The sequence below is a fragment of the Bos javanicus genome, chromosome 17 (assembly GCF_032452875.1).
Source record: "Bos javanicus breed banteng chromosome 17, ARS-OSU_banteng_1.0, whole genome shotgun sequence".
In the NCBI taxonomy this organism is placed as follows: domain Eukaryota; kingdom Metazoa; phylum Chordata; class Mammalia; order Artiodactyla; family Bovidae; genus Bos; species Bos javanicus.
In genome coordinates, this window is record NC_083884.1 from 51,584,789 (window position 1) to 51,605,227 (window position 20,439).

At 48.1% G+C, this 20,439-nt stretch overlaps 1 protein-coding gene across 2 annotated transcripts in view; it reads left to right on the forward strand.

Moving 5' to 3' along the window:
- The window catches only part of SCARB1 (scavenger receptor class B member 1), a 92,091-nt gene that overhangs the window by 62,417 nt on the left and 9,235 nt on the right, over nt 1-20,439 (forward strand). For both annotated transcript variants that reach the window (XM_061384546.1, XM_061384545.1), the window contains exons 7-11: nt 1,467-1,633; nt 8,325-8,443; nt 13,905-13,978; nt 18,772-18,823; nt 19,689-19,835. In XM_061384546.1, the coding sequence (XP_061240530.1) occupies nt 1,467-1,633; nt 8,325-8,443; nt 13,905-13,978; nt 18,772-18,823; nt 19,689-19,835 (559 nt within the window). The remainder of the gene's footprint in view (nt 1-1,466; nt 1,634-8,324; nt 8,444-13,904; nt 13,979-18,771; nt 18,824-19,688; nt 19,836-20,439) is intronic.

The window sequence follows — 20,439 nt, forward strand, 5'->3', positions numbered from 1 at the left end:
ATGAGAAAATTTAGCATTGACCTGATACTATTGTCTAGGGTGACACTCTCCAATAAAAATATAATACAAGTCCCATCCACAATTTTAAATTTCCTAATGGCTGCATTAAGGAAAAATCAGGTAAAGTCATTTTAATGATGTTTTATTGGACCCAGGAGATCCAAAATGGTATCATGTCACAGTGGGTAAACAAATGTACAATACTAAAGACGGACTTGCCTGGGCGTCCAGTGGTTGAGACTCCACACTTCCACTGCAGGGGGCATGGGTTCTGTCCCTGGCCAGGGAAGTTCCACAAACTGTGCAGTGTGGCAAAAAAAAAAAAAAAAAGAGAGAGAGAAAAATATTGAAGAGCTGTTTTCAATTGTTTACCCAATTGTTTGGAGGTATCAAGCCATAGGAATCTGGAGTGTATTTGACATAGCCACATCCCAACTTGGACTGGCCCCATTTCAAGGGCTCCAAGGCCATGTATGCTGAGTGGACCCCGTGGATAGGACAGGTGGGCTGGTTCTCATCCACAGGCCATGTTCAAGTTTAGAAGTGCCTTTGAGCAATAAGGCCAGGTGAACGGAAAGAGGGTGAATGGGGGTGGGTGATGGTGCTGCTCCCTGCGGAGGTGACAGCAGAAACGGGACCTGAGTGAAGAACTGAAGTCTGATGTGGGAATAAGAGGGAGGAACATTCCAGGCACTGGGAGCAGCAGGTACAAAGGCCCTGGGGCAGGAGGGAGCATGTGGGAAGAATGGCCAGGAGGCCCCTGGGGTGCAGTACATGGTGTTGCCGGGTTATTGTTCAGTTGCTAAAGTTGTGTCCGACTCTTTGCGACCCCACGGACTGCGGCACGCTAGGTTCCTCTGTCCTCCACTATCTCCCAGAGTTTGTTCACATTCATGTCCATTGAATCAGTGATGCTGTGAAACCATCTCATCCTCTGCGGCCCCCTTCTCCTTTTGCTTTCAATCTTTCCCAGCATCAGGGTCTTTTCCAGTGAGTCAGCTGTTTGCATCAGGTGGCTGAAGTATTGGAGCTTCAGCTTCAGCATCAGTCCTTCCAGTGAATATTCAGGGTGGATTTCCTTTAGGATTGACTGATTTGATCTCCTTGCAGTCCAAAGGACTCTCAAGAGTCTTCTCCAGTTAGCAGGGGCTGAATCCTATAGAAGCCTGTGGCCATGGTGATGACGTTGGATTTTATTCTAGACTGGAAGTAGTTGCAGTCTTATGCGGGGTTGTTGTGATATATTTTGTCCTTGTTTTAAAGCTTGTGGAGAATGGATTGGTGTAGGTGGTGGAGGCAGGGAGACACATAAGGAGGTTGTTGTAATTTGCCAGGGAGAGACGGAGCAAACTGGGACGAGGCGGGGGAACGGGGGTGGCCATGCCTGTGGGGAGTGAGTTTACTCAGGCCACCCAGTTCCGGTCACCGCCTGCTGGGATGTCATCCTACATCATCTGTCCCTGCAGGTCCATGAAGCTCGTCTACAAGGAGCAGGGGGTGTTTGGAGGCATCCCCACCTTTCGCTTCGTGGCTCCCAGCACCTTATTTGCCAACGGGTCCGTCTACCCGCCCAACGAGGGCTTCTGCCCCTGCCGGGAGTCCGGAATCCAAAACGTCAGCACCTGCAGGTTCAGTACGTGTCGTCCCTGTGGGAGGGCGGGAGGTGGGGCCCGTGCCGGGGGGCTTGTCTGTCTCTTTAATGCCTGGCCTCTGTACCTTTGATAATTCCATTAGTCCAGAGATAGTGAGGGGCCAGGAAGATAACTCAAAAAAAAAAATGTGCCATGTGTATCTGTTGCTGTCGTAATAAATTCCCACAAACTTGGTGGCCTGGAATAGCACAGGTTTACGATCTTAAGGACTCCTGTGGTTTAGAAGTCCGACACAGGCCTCCCCATGCTAAGAGCCAGGTGTCAGCAGGCTGCATTCCTTTCTGGAGGTAGAAGGGGTGTCTCTGTTTCCTTGCCTTTTTCAGCTTCTAGTTTTTGTTGTTAAGTCACTCAGTTGTGTCGGACTCTTTGCAACCTCATGGACTGCAGCACTCCAGTCTCCTCTGTGCTTTGCTGTCTCCCGGAGTTTTCTCTAATTCATGTCCATTGAGTCGGTGATGGTATCTAACCATCTTATCCTCTGCCACCCACTTCTCCTCCTGCCCTCAATCTTTCCCAGCATCAGGGTATTTTCCAGTGAGTCAGCTCTTCACATCAGGTGGCCAAAGTATTGGAGCTTCAGCATCAGTCCTTCCAATGAATATTCAGGACTGATTTCCTTCATTATTGACTAATTTGATCTCCTTGCATTCGAAGGGACTCTCAAAAGTCTTCTCCAGCACCACACTTCCAAAGCATCAATTCTTCAGCACTCAGCCGCCTTTATGGTCCAACTCTCATGTGTGGATGGTCCATCCGTACATGACTACTGGAAAAACCATAGCTTTGACTAGATGGACCTTTGTTGGCAAAGTGATGTCTCTGCTTTTTAATACCTTGTCTAGGTTTGTCATAGCTTTGCTTCCAAGGGGCAAGCATCTCTTAATTGCAAGGCTGCAGTCACCATCCGCAGTGACTTGGAGCCCCAGAAAAGAAAATCTGTCACTGCTTCCAGCTTCCAGAGACCCCTAGAATTCCTCGCTCAGGGTTCCCTTCCTCCATCTTCAAAACCAGCAACATCAGAGCTCTCTGATCCCACTCCTGTGGTCACATTTCTTTTTCTGATACATTTGTGCTTCCTTTTTCCAGTTTTAAGGGCCCTGGAGACTCTATCTGGCCTACCTGGACAATCTAGGCCACACTCCTATTTTAGGCTGATTGGCAGCCCTCACCCCTCCTGTAGCCTAATTCCCTTTGTGACCCTTGTAATCCACAGGTCCTAGGGCTTAGGAAGCAGACATCTTTGGGAAGGGCATCATTCTGCCTCCCCGGCCATGATAGGTAGCTTAAAAATGAGGCATCGTAGGGAGGACCTTTCCCCTCATCTGGGGAGGAAAGGAAGCTGGCAACGGCCTGAGTTCCGTGAAATCTTGTTCAGCGTCGGACTTCCCTGGCTGTCCAGTGGTTAAGGCTCCGCACTTCCGCTGCAGGGGGCTCAGGTTCGATCCTTGATCAGGAAACTAAGATCCAGCATGCCTGTCGCATGGCATGGCCAAAAAACCACAAAAGATAATTAATTAAAAAAAACTTGTTCAGTGGCGTGCAGTTACGGGCTTGGGTGTGGCCGCTGGCGCTGCCGCATTGTCCTCTAGCATCGTCAGTGTTTTCTGGTTGTGTGCCAGTCCTCGAGGCACCCCGCCTCATGTGCTTACTGTGGAGACTTGGATGTCAGCGCAATCTCCCTATCCTGACCCTCATCCAGGTCACTGGCAAGCCCGGCCTTCAAATTAATTCCTGAGTCCTTCCTGTCTTCCTGCTGCCTCATGGTCCAGGGCCCTTCAGTTGGCCTTCCTCTTGCATTGTGGCTACCCTCTGTGCCACCCATTTCTCAGAATTCGCAGTGTGTTCCCCTTATGTGGCTATTTAAATTGAAATCGGTGACTTCCCTGGTGGCCCGGTGGTTAAGGCTTCCACTCCAAGGGGTGTGGGTTCGATTCCTGGTCGGGGAACTAAGATCCTGCATATGACATGACATGGCCAGAAAAAAAAAAAAAAGAAATCAATAAATTGAAATTGGTTTGATTGAAATCAAATTAAAAAAGCAGTGCCTTATTGCATTGGCCATATTTCAGATGGTCCCCACCTTCATGTGCTGAGTCGAATGACTGTCCTATGGGATGAACAGTACAGAAAGAGAATATTTTCATTATCATAGGAAGTTCTATTGGACATGGTTCCAGCCAGCCGCCCAGGGGGCCTTTCCGAGACTCTGACTGGCAACCCAACCGTTTTCTTTAAATGTCCAACCCATGCGTGTAGAGCGAAGTCCTTACAGGGGGCCCACTGTTGTCGGGATGTGGCCTCTGCTGGTCTCTCTAATGTGATTTCTTCCCGTACTTTCCCCTTAACTATTCTTTAGCCCCACTGCCTTTGCCCTCTTTCTAAGATATATCTAGTTTGGTCCTGCCTCAGGGCTTTTGTGTCAGCTATTCCCCAGGCTGCTGTAGATCTCTATGGGTCTTTCCCTCACCTCCTCCTGGTCTATTCCAATGGCACCTCCTCCAGCAGGCCTGCTCTGATTTGCCACTCTAAAGTTGCTCTCCCCACCCCACCTCCCAAATACTCTGTCTTTCACCCTTTATTATCATCCTGGTGCTCATCACCCCCTGAAATCACTGAAAGTGTCTCCACTGGACGGTAAACACTGTAGGCAGGTCTGTGTCCTCAGCTTCTAGAATTGTGCTCGGTATGTAGTGGGGACTCACGCAGTGTGTAAACGTAGGGATGTGTGAGTGTATCTTACTTAGGAAATTGAGGCTCAAGGCTGGGGTGTGACTGAGCTCATAGGGCTGGTAGGACAAGAAGCCATTCCTCATCTTTCTAGGTCTTGTCTTTTGGGGCCTGTTTGATTAGAGCCACGTTGTCAGCTGGAGATGGGGATTTGGGAGGGGTTGTTTGCAGGAGGGTTTGGAGGAGGGACTGTCAGCAGGTTGGACGGTTTCCCCAAGTTCAGGCAGAATGAGGTACTTCATGTTTGAAGCTGGGACCTGGAAGTGCCCATTTCTGGCATGGCCGTTTCTGGCCCTCCTGCCCTTTTCCTCTGTTTGCTTCTTTCTTCACTGGTGTCTATGGGAATTTCTGCTTGTAGGTGAGCTGACAGTGCAGAGACCTGGTAGGCTGTGTGCTACACAGTTGCCATAGCAAGTGGCAGATGCTATACCAGCCTGATTAGGCCGAAAAGGGCACTTCTTGGTTTATCTTTGTATTAGGCATGGCTCCAGAGCTCAGCTGTGGTCCAAAGCTGCCTTTTGCCATGGGCCAGCTCGATTTTCCTCTGGACTGGTTTCATTGCCAGGGAGGCTTTTGGCTCCAGGGTCCAGGCTCACCTCCTCCCAGCAGAAAAGGGTTCTGTGGCTCCTCTGTAGTCCAGCAAAAGTCCCAGAGTTTGCTCTGATTGGGCTGGCTTATATCACATGACTGGCTGTGAGCCAATCAGTGGCCAAGGGTGGGCTATGCAGATTGGGCAGGCTGTAGCAGGTGCTCAGCCCCTGGTTCCAGTGAGTGGAGCCAGCACCCACATGGCAAGAGGCTGAAAGTAGGGGAGGGGCTTAATTGAAGCCTGGGTTCTAGGAGATGGTGCATACGGGGCAGGCACAAACAACATATCCATCCACTGCCAAGGGCTAGGCTTGAGAATTACACTGCCTCATCTTAGCACGTGTGCCAAAAGAACTTCAGAAGTGCAAGGGAATTACGTATGCATTATGTAAATACAATTTTTTCTTTTACATTGAAATAATATATACAAGAAAGATACCCAACTGATATACGCACTTTGAAAGTCCACAAAGGGATGGAGAAAGAGCAGGAGTGATCCTCTCAGCCGCTGGCCTCACTTCCAGCACCACGGCTTTGCCTGCCTTTGGTCTTTATGTAAATGGAGTCATAAAGCATGTATTTCTTGTTCTCTACTTCTGGCTTCTTTCACCCATTTTCGAATTGGTGAAGTCCGTCCCCATTGTTGTGAGAGCTCTTTTCATTGCTGTATAGTATTTCAGTGGGACCGCACTTCCATTTCCTTACCTCTTGTACTGTTCATGGGCATCCAATAAGATTCTGCTCATTGACCATTACTTTAGTAGCGCTAGGAATGTTCTCATACATGTTTTTGGGTGCACTTGTGTGTGTATTTCTGTGGTATTTTATCTGAAGATAAGAAATACCCACTCATTTCCCTTTCTGGGCCTTGAGGAGTTCTTGGACTCAGAAAACTGTCTCTCCTCCAACCTCCGTGCTGTGTAAGGTCCTGAAACTTGCTCACTGGAGCCCCTTAATTGTAATCCATGGTGATCCTGGGCAATTAGGTCTGGTTAGATGTGTCATAAAGCTATAAATTAATTACCACTTATTACCTGGGCGTTGTCTCTCTCAATCTGTTTGGAAATAAAATAGAAAAAACATGTACATGTGTACATACTATTAAAAAACCAAGCAAGCTGAAGCAAGAGCAGGTGATGGCAAATTGGTCTAGCCCATCTCAGTCTCCCCCGAGCCTTGCAGGCGTGATGGAGCTTGTTTGAGGTTCATCATCTTCTAGGGCCTGGCTCAGTGACTGCTTCCCTTACCGAGGGGGAGGCGTTCCTCGTGTGTTTGCTCCGTTGATTTCCTCTCATGGTAGAGATGGGAGAATGGGAAGCAAGGTTTTTCAAATTGTGAAACCTTGTCCTTGGTGGTGCCCAAGACCCCAAAGGTTCAAGGAGGCAGCTTTAAATAAAATTGACTTACATGGTGCGAGGGGGTCTTCTGGGGTGGCTCAACTGGTAAAGAACCCACCTGCCAATGCAGGAGATGCAAGAGGGGAGGGTTCGGTCCTTGGCTCAGGAAGATCTCCTGGAGAAGGAAATGGCCACCTGCTCCAGTATTCTTGCCTGGAAAATCTCATGGATAGAGGAGCCTGGTGGGCTACAGTCCACGGGATCACAGAGTCAGACACAATTGAGTGTGTGCAGGCGCGCAGATAGGGTGAGATACGGCTTCTGTTTTCCATTCTTTTTCTCCTCCTGACTATCTCCAGGAGAAAGTGTTGGTGCTAAGAGGGCTTGAGTGCCTTTCTAACACTCATGTGTCCTTTTTGACAGAGAAAAAGCAAGTCTGAGGGTGCCAGACTCTTCTTTTCATGCAGGTAACAGTCTCTGGATAGAATCTACAGCATTCATTTGTTCACATTGTATTTATTCCTGTATTTATTTTCTAATTCCATCAGGTGTTTACCAGTTATGCCTCAGATAGCAAGCATCTTTAAAATATAGCTGTTGAAATAAAGCAGTAGCAGCTGCTTCAAAGAAGCACATTATGTAACAGTGCAGGGGGTATCCGGATATGGCAACACATCAGAGAGATACTGGGAAGAATAAATTAATGTTGAGAAACTTGAAGACAATGGATGGGAAAGGACTCTGGGAAAAATGAAGTCAGACAGCAGTGAAACCCCAGCTTTTATTTTAAACCGGTGCTTGGCTTTGCTAAGAAAAGCAGAAAGAACCTAGACATTTGAGGTTGCCAGGCACACACAAACAGGAATGTGGGTCACTTGGCTGGCAGTTGATGGGCTGCTGGTTTTAGGGGACGAGACCTTGTGAGTTTTGTTCTTTCTTTTTTTTCGCATCATGGTGAAGTTCCTGTAATATCCAGTTAACCATTTTAAAGTTTACGATTCGGTGACGTTTAGTACATTCAAAATGTTGTGCAGCGTCCGCCGCGGTCTAGTTCCAGAGCGTTCTCATCAACCCCAGAGGAGCCCCAGTGCCCCTTAGCACTCCCCATCTTTGCTCTTCCCGGCCCCTGTCACTGCCGGCTGTGCTCTGTCTCTGTGATTTGCCCATTCTTGACCTTTGCCGGTTTCTGGGGGAGGCTTATTCTTTTCCTCCTTGACTCACTGTCCGTCAGGCTTGTCTGTTGTCCTGAGCACATGAGGATGCCCTGGTGTTTGCCTCTCTCGGTCGGTTGACGGAGAGGTTCAGCTTCAGGTATCTGGGTGTGAATTCCTCACTCGGAGGGATCCGAGTCAGGGTCTGTTCTCACACACTGGCCTTCATCCCACAGACCAGCTGCTGGGAGAGAAGGAACGAAGCAGGTGTGTCTTCTCCCCTCCCGTGGACGTTAGGGAGACCTGAGGTGTGCACACCCGAACAACTCTGATCATTGTATTGCCTGCCGAAGACAGTCCAGGCTGCTTGGCTTGGCAATCCAGAGGCCCTTCCTCTCACCCAAGTTCAAGTCTTTCTATCCTCAGTTTCCATCATTCCTTCCAGGCACTGTCTGCTCCATACTCACTGTGCGTTTCCTCACCTCCTTGCATTCACCTCTGCCGTCCCTTCACCTGGAATGCCATCCCCTGAACTCCTCTGCCGGCATCTTTGAGCCAGCATCTTCTCCTTGCTTTGATTTCTCCTCCTTTACCATTCCTATGGCACCGAGCTTGTCCCTTGCTGGGTGGGTTCCAGTTCCTGGCGCCTCTTGGGTGCTTGGTAAATAATCACACACCGAATGAGTTCTGTCTAGTTACTGCTGTTTGCATCTTGTCATCATCACGAGTGGGTGCACTGCGGGCAGTGGCTGTGTTTTCGTCGCCTGTGCCTCCCTTCACCCAGCTCAGGGCATGACGTGAGCAGGTCTCTGGATGTGCAAACGTGCTGCCTTTGTCTGACACCCCCTCTCTGCCCCTTTGCTTTCCAGATGCGCCCTTGTTTCTCTCCCATCCTCACTTCTACAACGCTGACCCAGTCCTGGCAGAGGCAGTGTCTGGCCTCCATCCTAACCCAAAAGAACATTCCTTGTTCCTGGACATCCACCCGGTGAGCCCCTGCCTGTCAGCCTGTGGGTGGGGGTGGGGGGAATTTCTGTTTGGAGCGCACTCAACTTTCTCCTCTCCCTGCCAGGTACCAGGCTGTTCCAGGGTGGGGATGGGAAGCCTGGGTTCCTTTGGCATTGATAGCTTCTAGGCTATCAAGTCATCAAAGTTTGCCCCGACTCCATAGTGCAAGGACTTTATTATCTCTTTATAAGGGAACTGTCTCTATAAAAAGATCATAATACAGTAAATTAATTAGGAGTTATCAACCTGTAAATTAGCCAGAGGCAGCCCTCTGGCTGTGCCAACATACCATAAAGATCTTTAGATACCGACAAGAACCTGGCACGTCTTGCAGATAAACTGGGTTCGGGGGAATTTGTCCTGTGTGATGTTTTGTCTACAAACAGGGACCAGGAGCATATCAGACCTGCACACGTGACCCTCCCTTGGGCATGTCTTTACCCTGTTGCTTCTTCTCTTAGGGCCTCCATTCACTGCAAATTTGCCCTTTTGGACTTGGTGGCTTTATCGTTAGTTAAAAAAATTCTTTGGGTTTCTGTTTCTGGAGTGGACATTCGTGGTCTCCCTCCATAGGCCTTTTTGGAAGCTCTTCTCCTTGATGCTTTTTCATGCTGTTTTCCTTGGTGTACTACTCAGATTTTCTTAGCCACTGACTCAACCCACAGCCCCTAGCACTCCACCTTCTAGCTCTCTCTTCTTTTTTCACTAAAAATCCAGACTGGGAATTCCCTGGTTAGGGAATTCCAGTGGTTAGGACTCCATGCCTTCGCTGCCGAGGGTGTGTCTTCAATCCCTGTTTGGGGAATGAAGATCCCGAAAATTATATGGCTTGGCCAAATTAATAAAATAAAATAAATCTGGGTTAGTGAAGTCAGCCATGACTGCACACACTTCACATTCATATTTCTAGAATGCTCATTATGCTCCAGACATAATCCTATTCATCCACATGCACCAACTCATTTAATTTTCATAATAGTCGGGGAGGTGGGCATTGCCATTCCCATTTTACAGATGGGTAAACTGCAGCCCAAAGAGGTTAAGTGCTCCAGCTAGTAAATGGGGTTCTTGGCTCCATCAGGGAAAGAGCTGTTCTGTCCTGTTAATTGCTTGAATTCTAGCGGTTAGCACAGAAGTACTTATATCTCAGTAAACATGGGTTTGATTTACTGAGATCCTAGTGGTTGAGAGTAAGCAAGGGATAAGGCTGAATTCAAACATAGGTCTTCTTTTTTAATTAAAAATTTTTTTTTATTTCAAAATGTTTTTTCTTTAAACCTGAGTATCATTTGCATATGTCTGTCTTTTAAAAAATAATATACTTTGTTTTTTGATGTTGTTTTGTTTTTTGTTTGACCATACCGCGTCGGATCTTAGTTCCCTTGACCAGGGATCAAACCCTTGCCCCCTGCAGTGGAAGTACGGAGTCTTAACCACTGAACCTCCAGGGAAGTCCCCACTTTGTTTTTGTTTTGTTTTTTAGATTAGTTTTAGGCCTACAGATAAACTGAGCAGAAAATACAGAGTTCCTAGACCTCGTTTTCCCCTGGCACCAAGTTTGTTACAATGGATGAATGAATGTTGTTATTAACTAACGTCAGTAGCTTACGCTAGGCTTCACTCTGTGTTGTTCAGGTTTATGGGTTTTGACAAATGCATGATGACCTGTATCCACCATTCAGTCTCCTAAGAATGGTTTCACTGCCTTCAGAATCCCGTGTGTTCTATCCATTTATCCCCCGACTACCTTCTACATTCACTCCCATCAAACCCTTGGCAGCAGCTGATCTTTTGTATCTCTATAGTTCTGCCTTTTCCAGAATGTCATATAGTTGGAACCCTCGAGGATGTAACCTTTTAAAAAAACTGAAGTATAATTAATAGACCGTATTATTCATATGACAAGTGTATAATAAGTGCTTGTGCTCAGTTGCTTCAGTCGTGTCTGAATGTGCGGCCCCATGGACTGTAGTCTGCCAGGCTCCTCTGTCCATGCGATTTTCCAGGCAAGAACACTGGAGTGGGTTCCCGTTTCCTTCTCCAGGGGATCTTCCTGACCCGGGGATCCAACCTGGGTCTTCTGCATTGGCAGGCAGATTCTTTACCATTGAGTCTCCTGGGAAGCCCCAGTGTATAATACAGTGATTCACAATTTTTAAAGTTTATACTACACTTACAGTTACTTAATTTAAAGTATTGACTATACAAACAGGTCTTTTAATGCCCACTACCTTCTGTCCTGTATTAATATTCAGTTGATGAAGTGGGTATTAATGAATTAAGTTGATCATAATTAATATGATTCTATTACATGTTCTAGATTAAATTCAGTCTTTATTGTTAGACATGTTAAGGCTTTTCCATATTGTCTTAAACTTTTAACCAGTTTTTAAAAGGCTTTTATTAGGGACTTCCCTGGTGGTCCTTTGGTTAAGGCTCTGCACTCCCAATGCAAGCGACACAGGCTTGATCCCTGGTCAGGGAACTAAGATTCCAGGTGCCATGCGGTATGGCCGAAAGAAAAAACAAAGGCTTTTATTAGAAATCTAACAAATGGTTTTCCACGTTCGTTTTTAGTTCATTCATTTCACGGCTTCTCTCTCTCTATTCCTTTTTTTCTCTCTGCTGACTTTTCTCTGTTCTCACTGGTGACTTTCATTTTAGCGTATGGACTTTCTTTTTCTCCCCCACATTGAGAGAGCAAGTTAAGTCTGGGAGGCTGGAGAGATGCAAAGAGTTATTTTGCAGCAGTGAATCAGCAGATGCAGAAGTAGTCTTCTCCTAGTTCTCATTTCAGGCTGGAGGCAGACAGGGAGAGGAAGTGGCCTCGGATTTGTTGTTGATTTGGGGAGGATGAGCATGGGGGTGGATCTGCTGATTTCTGTTCTCATTAGCTTTGAAAACAGAATGCCTCCTGGCAGCGGCTTCTCTGTGGCCTGCTTTTCTGCTCCGGAAACTGGGGGAGGGAAACCCCTGACAGATGTGGGCTCATGGGGCAAGTATCTGTTCTGTGGGGTTGGGATGAGGGGGAGAGGCAGGGCTTTGCTCAAGAAGAGGTGGCCAGACAGCAGCTGGAGGGACAGCCAGGGAGGGAAGGAGACATATTTCCTGGGGAAGGAAGTGGCCCGAGCAGAGACCTCAGCATGTAGAGTCTGGAGAGCAGGATGTGTCGGGGTCTACAGGATCACCCTCAAATTGGAGGATTTGCTAGAAGAATTCCCAGGACCCAGCAGGTAGTCACACTCACTTCTGTGATGTGTCACGGTGAAGGACAGAAAGCACAGTCAGTAAAGGGGGAAGGCACGGCGGGTGAAGTCTGCGGGGACCAGGCACAGGCTCCCAGAGCCTTCTCCTGGGGCATCACACAGGGCACACTTCGCTCCCCGTGTGAGGTGTCCTCAGCCAGGGACGCTCAGTCAGGACTCAGCGCCCAGGGTGTTTATTGCGGGCACCCTCTGCCTGGCACGGACTCCAGACTCCAGGAAGGAAAGCAGGTGTCAGCATAAACTAACCTGTTTTACAAACCCTCTAGGCCCAGGGAGCCCCTCTTATCTGTCAGGGAGAGATGGGAGCCCCCTGAAATCCAGGATCCCAGAGGCCAAACAGGGGCCACCATGCCAGGAGGGCAGCCTCAGGCCCACCGGATGAACGCTTTTTCACACATGGGGGATCTCACTCACATCCTGCCAGGTTCTCAAGTTCAAACTCTCCCCGGTCATGGCAGCATGGCCTTTGGCCAGTTCCTCTGTGCCCTGGGGCCCCAGAAGACCTCAGGATGCTGGGCTATGCTAGAAGATAATGCCTGTTCCCACTGGTGTCTGTGATAACGACGCAGCGTTTATGGCCCTGAGTGTGGCTGTCTTGCATCCCTGACTTTGCCCTTGCAGAAACCCTACGAGGTGGGCAGAGCTGTCTCCACTTTTCAGATGAGAAAGAGTCTCAGCTGAGAAGCAGCAGTCTGTCCTCAAACCTAGATTCCTTTCCATTCTCATTTCCTTTCTTTAAAAAAATTTATTTGGCTGCATTGGGTCTTGGGTGCATCACGTGGTCCTTCATGGTACACAGATTCTCTAGTTGTGGCACGGGCTCAGTAGCTGTGGCACGAGGGTTCAGTCACCCCGAGGCATGTGGGATCTTAGTTCCCCCACCAGGGATCAAACCCGTGTCGCCTGCATTGCAAGGCAGTTTCTTAACCCCTGGACCACGAGGAAAGTCCCTCCAGTCTCATTTCCTGACACCATTCTGGTACCACCTTCCTGGTTTTTGGTTCTAGATGTGTGTCACTTCTCCCGTTATTGACTTACTGCTTAAAAAACAAGATCTCATTAAAAAAAAAAAATCCTGTACAAAGGAAGCTTTCAAATTGGAAATTAAAAATTTCTCCAGGACTTCCCTGACAGTCCAGTGGTTAAGATTCTGCGCTTCTAATACAGGGGCACAGGTTTGATCCCTGGTCAGGGAACTAAGATCCCAAAGCCAAAAAAAAAAAAATTCTCTCCAAATGGAGAGTTCACTGGCAGTCCAGTGGTTAGGACTCCACCCTTTTGCTGTGGTGGCCTGGGGTTCGATCTATGGTCGGGGAGCTAAGATTCTGCAAGCTGTGCAGTGGAGCCAAAAAAAAAAAAACAAAAGGAAAAAGATTTTCTCTAAGAAGGTTAACATAAAATTAAACATAAAGAAAAAGTATCACTAAACTCTCTGTGAAATATCATCGCCTGCCCTTGGCATGAGCTCTGTTGAAATAGAGATTCCATGAAAATGTATTTCAGAGGCACTAGGGACCAGCCACGTTTACCCGGTGGCTCAGTGGTAAAGAATCCTCCTGTCAATGCAGGAGAAGCGCGTTTGATCCCTGGGTGGGGAAGATTCCCCCGGAGAAGGAAATGGCAACCCACTCCAGTATTCTTGCCTGGAAAATCCCATGGACAGAGGAGGCTGGTGGGCTATAGTCCACGGGGTCACAGAGAGTCGGACACGACTGAGGGAGTAAACAGTAGGGACCAGGCATGCTTCCTGATTCAGACTTTCTCTTTCAGATGCTGGCAGGAGGGAATGGAGAGGGGTGGGGGGTTGGAGAAGATAGTGACTTTATCAACGTGCAAATCTATTTTATTTGGAGGCTGGAGGGAGAGGCAATGACTGAGAAATATCCTTCTGTACTCAGGAATGCCTTGTATGAGTGGAAAGATGGAAAGGATTATTTTTTCCCATCCAGAGATAGTCTGGTTCTCTGGAGGGGTTCCCTCAACGTTGTGGACATAAGAGCCATTTGGGGAATATGTTTTTACCCATCAGGGGTTAGAGTGGGTAGAGGAGACCCCAGCAGATGGGCACTTCACCTGGGACATGCACCTTCTTGAATGGGACCAGGGAGAGGGGGATTAGAAGGGATTCCTGGGGGTTCAGGAAGGGCTAGTCCCTCACTGTGCTTGTTGCCGCAGGTCACCGGAATCCCCATGAACTGCTCTGTGAAACTGCAGCTGAGCCTCTTCGTTAAGTCTGTGAAAGGCATCGGGTGAGTGGGGTCTGTGAGCAGGGGCTGCCTTGCGGTTGACAGATCGGGGACTCAGGGAGACTCTGGCCTTGTTCTTGGGAACTCAAGTCTGGGGAGGGATGTGGGATTTGGTCCCTGCCCCTTGAACTCCTAAGGAGAATCTTAGCTCTGAGCTGAGTCCAGACCACATCCTGACACCCTTGCCTTTTCTCTGTTGACGTTTGTCCCCCGTTAGTCAGAATATTCTATCCAAGCTGTTTCTCCCTTGACAGGGTAGCAAAAATTAAAACCGTGTTTGAAAATGGAAACTTGGCCAACCTCATTCTCTAGTGAGACCATTCACCTGAGGGGGGAGAGGTGTTTTTTTATGTTTTTAATTGCAGTGTAGTTGCCTTACGATGTTGCTTTGTTTCTGCCCTACAGCAGAGTGACTCAGCTCTGTGTGTGCATTCATCCCCTCTTCCTTGGGTTTCCTTCCCGTTCAGGTCGCCATGGAGCACTGAGTACAGTTCCCTGCGCTGTAAAGCAGGTTCTCACTAGTTATCTATTTTACACATAGTATCCATTGTATTTATGTCAATCCCAATCTCCCAACTGATTCCAGCTCCCTTCCTTCCTTGGAATCCATACGTTTGTTCTCTAATGTTTGTGTCTCTGTTTCTGCTTTTCAAATAGATTCATCTGTCCCATCTTTTTAGATTCCATATATAAGTGTTAATATACAACATTTGTGTTTCTCTTTCTTATTTCATTCTGTGTGACTGTCTCTAGGCCCATCCGTGTCTCTGCAAACTGCACAATTTCATTCCTTTTTATGACTGAGTAATATTCCAATATATATATATATATATATATATATATATATATATATATATATATATACACACACACACACACACACACACACACACACACACAGCACATCTTTATCCATTCTTCTATTGACGAACATTTGGGTTGCTTCTGTGTCTTGGCTGCAGTGAGCACTGGGGTGCATGTATCTTTTTGAATTACGGTTTTCTCTGGGTATATACCCAAGAGTGGGCTTGCTGGGTCATATGGTAGACAGGAGAAATTTTTTAAGCACAGGTTTTCTTTTTCTGTTTTTTTGTTTTTCCAGTAACAGCTTCATCAAGATTTAATTCACACGGTACCAAACTCACCCTTTAAGAACATACAGTGCAGTAGGATATTCACAGAGTTGGACGACATCACCACAGTCCATTTTGAAACTTTTCCATCAACCCACAGAAGAAACCCTGTACCATTAGCCGTCACTCCCCACTTCCCTCAGCCTCAGGCAACCCTTAATTTACTTACCATTTCTCTGGATTTACCCATTTGGGCCATCTTATCTGAACAGAGTTGTATGTGACTGGCTTCTTTCACTTAGCCTGGGGTTCTCAGGGCTCATCCATGTTGTAGCAGGTGTCAGCACTTCAGTCCATCTTACTGCTGAATAATATGCCATTGCCTGGCAAGACCGTGCTTTTATTCATCAACTGATAGACATTTGGGCTGTTTCTGCTCTTTGGCCATTATGAATAATGCTGCTCTAAATCTTTAAAAAAGTTTGTGTCTTTCGTTTTTGGCTGTGCTACGTCTTTATTACTGTGTTCAGGCTTTCTCTGGTTGCAGCGGGCAGGGGCTACTCTCTGGTTGCGTTGCACAGACTTCTCGTTGCGGTGGCTTCTCTTGTTGTGGAGGACAGGCTCTAGGCTCACAGGCTCAGTAGTTGGGGTGTACCGGCTTAGTTGCCCCTTGGCACGTCAAGTCTTCCTGGACCAGGGATGGGACCTGGGTCCCCGGCATTGGCAGGCAGATTCTTAACCACTGGACCACCAGAGAAGTCCTGCTCTGAATATTTATGCCTGAGTATGTGGATGTATGTTTTCATTTCTCTTGGGTAGATAGATATCTTACAGCAGAATTGCTGGGTCCTCTGGTGGCCCTATGTTTAACCGTTTGAGGAACCGTCAGACTGTTATCCAGGGCGGCTACACTATTTCACACTCCCACCAGCAGCGTGGGAGGGTGCCAGCATCTCCATGTCTTCGCCAACTCTTGCTATAACATCACTATAGCACAGAGCTGGTGGCTCAGATGGGAATGAATCTTGCCTGCAATGCTGGAGACCCGGGTTCGATCCCTGGGTTAGGAAGATCTCCTGGAGTAGGAAATGGCAACTCACTCCAGTATTCTGGCCTGGAGAATTCCATGGACAGAGAGCCTGGTGGGCTACAGTCCATGGGATGGCAAAGAGTTGGACACAACTGAGCAACTTTCACTCACTCATTCAGGATAGAGCCGGGTGAGGGAGCATGCTGATTGGTTGTTCTGTCAGGGTCTGTACTTAGTGTGTTTGAAATAGTTCCATTAAAAAAAAAAAAAAATCCTTCAGAAAGATTCCTGGGCTGCAGGAATGTGAGCATCTGTTTGGCTTTGTGAGATGTCTTTCAGCTGGAAAGAATAATAACACTTTGAGTGCACTGGGGATCATTCGTATAGCTCATCTGCACTCCTCTGCTGGCTTTTTTTTTTTTTTTTAATTCAATTAATTAGTTTTTAATTTTTTTGGCTTTGCTAAGTCTTCGTTGCTGTCTCGTTGAGGTGCACAGGCTTCTCGTTGCAGTCACTTAGCTTGTTGTAGAGTTCGGGCTCTAGAGGGCAGACTCAGTAGTTGTGGTGTGCTGGCTTAGTTGCTCGACAGCAAGTGGAATGTTCCCGACCAGGGATTGAACCTGTGTCGCCTGCTTTGGCCGGTGGATTCTTAACCACTGGACCGCCAACAAGTCCAAGCTTTCCATCTTTACCTTTTGAGTCTGCTCAGAGAGTTTGTTCCTGAAGTGTTTGTGGCTGGTGAGACAGCCCCATGTTGGGCCTTAGGCGTCTGCTGCTCAGGCTGGAGTTCCGGAGGGCCCCCCATCACTCAATGCCTGGTCTGCTAACTTCATGCTCAGGGCGGGCAGGTGACTAGGACAGAGGAACCGGACAGGCTGGGTGGGGACGGGCCAAGGGCCAGTCTCTGTAGAGCACCAGGGGCCTCGGGCTCAGTGTGGCCACATCCGATGCATTTGCAAACGCAGGTTTCAGAATCTGGATTTTAACACCTCAGTTTCACCTGTTGAGAGTTCATTCTGACAAATGTTGCCCAAGCCAGCGGTCAGTCTCTCTGGGTGGCTGGATTCTACTTGTTGGTGGCCACACACTGCTACTTTGATCTCTCTGGGGCTCTGTGTCCCCAGCTGTTCAGAGCTGCTGTGGGCTGGGGTGGTGGTCTCAAAGATGGTGTTTATCAACATCCCTGAGGGCTGTTGAGGAACCAGTGTGGGCAAAGTCTAGAAACACAGCTGTTCCAGAAACAGAGCCATCAAGCTGTGACTTCTCCGAGGAACTTCTGTGCTGTTTGGTCACAAGATAGAGGCACGAGGGTTGCACGGTCTGTGCATTTAATTGACATCAGTTCTTAGAAACTCAGATGAAAGAGGCCAAAGTGAAGGTGGACCCCCCTTGTATTTCTAGAATGTTTTCCATGTCTGTCTCCTCTGCAGGTGATACTGTGTAAATTCATTTCACTACCCAGCACTCTCCTTAATAAGTGATCTTTGAGAATTGTGATTGAGGATTTGGGCCTTTTGTGCCGACTCTAGTGCCTGTCCCCCTAGTGGGTTCCATCTCCCCTCCAGCTGTGCCTTCTTTAAGCAGACTCAGGAAGGTGAAGTTACGGAATATTTGTTTGTTCTCTTGTTTCCTGGCATTTAACAGCTGCATGCTCAGTCGCTAGGTCATGTCTGACTCTTTAGAACACTGTGGACTTTAACCCTCCAGGTTCCTCTGTCCATGCAGTTTTCCAGGCAAGAGTACTGGAATGTATTGCCATTTCCTCTTCCAGGGGATCTTCCCAACCCAAGGGTTAAACCTGTGTCTCCTGAGTCTCCTGTACTGGCAGGCAAATTCTTTACCATGGAACCACCCACCTGGAAAGCCATTTAACAACTAGACAACAGTAATAAACACTGAACACTTTCTATATGCTGGGTATTTTTCATGTATCCACATTCAGTCCTCACTAGAACCCTGTGGGGAATTCATTATAATCCCCATTTTTCAGAGGAAGCACAGAGAGGGTAAGGGGCATGCCCGAGGTCACACAGCTTGTTGGTAACTGACTGTGTCGGGGGTTCCCAGGACCACTCTCAGGTTCGATGATTCACTGGGAAGACTCGGCTGTGATTTATTATATAGAAAATATTCAAAACATAACCAGCAAAGGGGACAGGCTCACAGGGTGAAGTCTGGGGGAACCAGACAGAGGCTTCTAGAGCTCTCTCTTAGGGGAGTCACATAGGACATGTTTCCTCCTCCCAGTGATGAGTTGTGATATGTGTGAAGTGTCCCCTACCAGGGATGCCCAGTAGAAACTCTTCCCAGGGGATGTTTACTGGGGGCTGGTCACATCGGCGCTTTCTGCCTGGTATGCACCCAAATTCCAGACTCCCTGAAGGAAAGCAGGGGATCAGCATAAACCACATTGTTTGTTAGCTGGGTACATTGCCATCCTGCAAAAAACTGGCATTCTGTTTCAAAGAGGAAGAAATGCACATCAGCTAGGTCCCTGGCAGCACCTACCACATAGAAGACATGAAGTTTTCATTTAAAAAGATATTGTCAGATTGTCAGGTTGCTTCCCGTCAGGAGATACCCATTCCTCAAGACCACGCCGATATAGTCGTTGTAGAATCACAGGTCCAGAGCTGTCTGACCTGAGGCACCCTGACAAAACTTCTCACTTGCTTGATCTCCCTTATTTCCAGACAAACTGGGAACATCCAGCCAGTGGTCCTGCCGCTAATGTGGTTCGAAGAGGTAAGGCTGCCTCCCTCTCCCTGGGTATCAGGTACCTGTGGTCATGGTGTCTGATGCCTCAGTGAGGAGCTGATGTGGGCATTTGAGGCAAGAGGCTGTGTGTGGTGGGGAGGCGGGACTGGGTGGCTGGACTCTGTGATGCAGAACAGTCTATTAGAAATTTCGCCCTCTCCAAGCACCTTATGTCAATCACGCCACTGGACTGAAAGGCTCACTTGAGATGAGAAAGACGAAGCTGCCTGAGATTGTAAAGTCCCTGGTCAGGGTATAAAATAATTTTGCTAATGCATGTGACCACTTCTCCAAAGATGAAGGGAAGTTCGTTTTCAGTGTGTCAGCTTTTTATTGAACTTCCTTTTCTCCCAGCTTTTCAAGATTCCTTCTGGCTTAGTTCATTTTAATTCAGGGTGAGCTAACAGCCGGAACAGACAGTCTCCAAATGTCAAATTCGCTTCCTGCTCACATCACAGTCTGATGGAGGGGGGAGGTGGAGCTCTGCTCCATGCAGACATTTGGGGACATCTGGGCTCCTTCCATCGTTTGGTCCTGACCTTTCGGAGATCCTCAGAATCCATTTCCATTCAGTAAATTGGCAAAGAGATGGAGAGAATCACATGGGAGCCAGGCGTGGAAATTGTAACATCCTTGTGCCCACATCCCATTGGCCAGAAGAAGTCACATGGGCCTGCCTAGCTGCAAGGGAGTCTGGGAAATATAGTCCTGTTGTGTGGCCCTGGAGGACATAGAGGCTGGCTAATGGCATGCTTTGGCCAGTGGTCATGGGATGGGGAAGGGATAGAGTGGCATCTGCACCCTCAGCTTATAGCATGTGGCCCTAGTCGATCTGTTTGTCCTTCTTCCCCAGAGTGGAGCAATGGAGGGTGAGACCCTTGAGACGTTCTATATCCAGCTGGTGTTGATGCCCAAAGTGCTACACTATGCCCAGTATGTGCTCCTTGCCCTGGGCTGCGTCCTACTGCTCATCCCCATCATCTACCAAATCCGGAGCCAAGTAAGTAGTGGTCAGAGCATGGCCTGGGCTGAGTGGTCCCTTGCTTGCCTCCTTGGGGGAAGGAGGGGCTTAAATCAGATTCCCCAACTGTCCCTTCCTGCTGTGCCCATGGACACAGCCTGCACCCTCAGCCTGCACCCACTTCGAGCAGCAGTCCTAGGTCTCTACTTGGGCTGGGGAGCCATCCATCACTGCATCCTTGCCTTTCCTGCACCTTCTGTTACCACTTCTCTGCCTGTTCTGGGAGGCTAGGGGGCCCAACTTTAGAGGCACCGCAGTGGTTTTGGATCATGAGACCTGGTACTCGAATGGTTTGTTCATCTAGTCAGCAGCTGCTGGCTGCCAGGTTCTGGCAGGTACAGCGCGTACAACAGTGAACAAGACAGTTCCTGTTGATGGGCATGCGGGGACCAGCATTCTAGTTGGAAAGACAGGTGGGAGTCAAGTAACTAAACAGAAGAAGTGATTTCACCAATGATAAAGATGATAGAGAATGTGATGGGCTCAGGGCAGTGCTGTCCAGGACAGATACCACACGAGCCACATGTGTGATTTTAAATTTAAATGTTCTAATAGCCACGTTAGGTAAAAGGGAATTAATTTC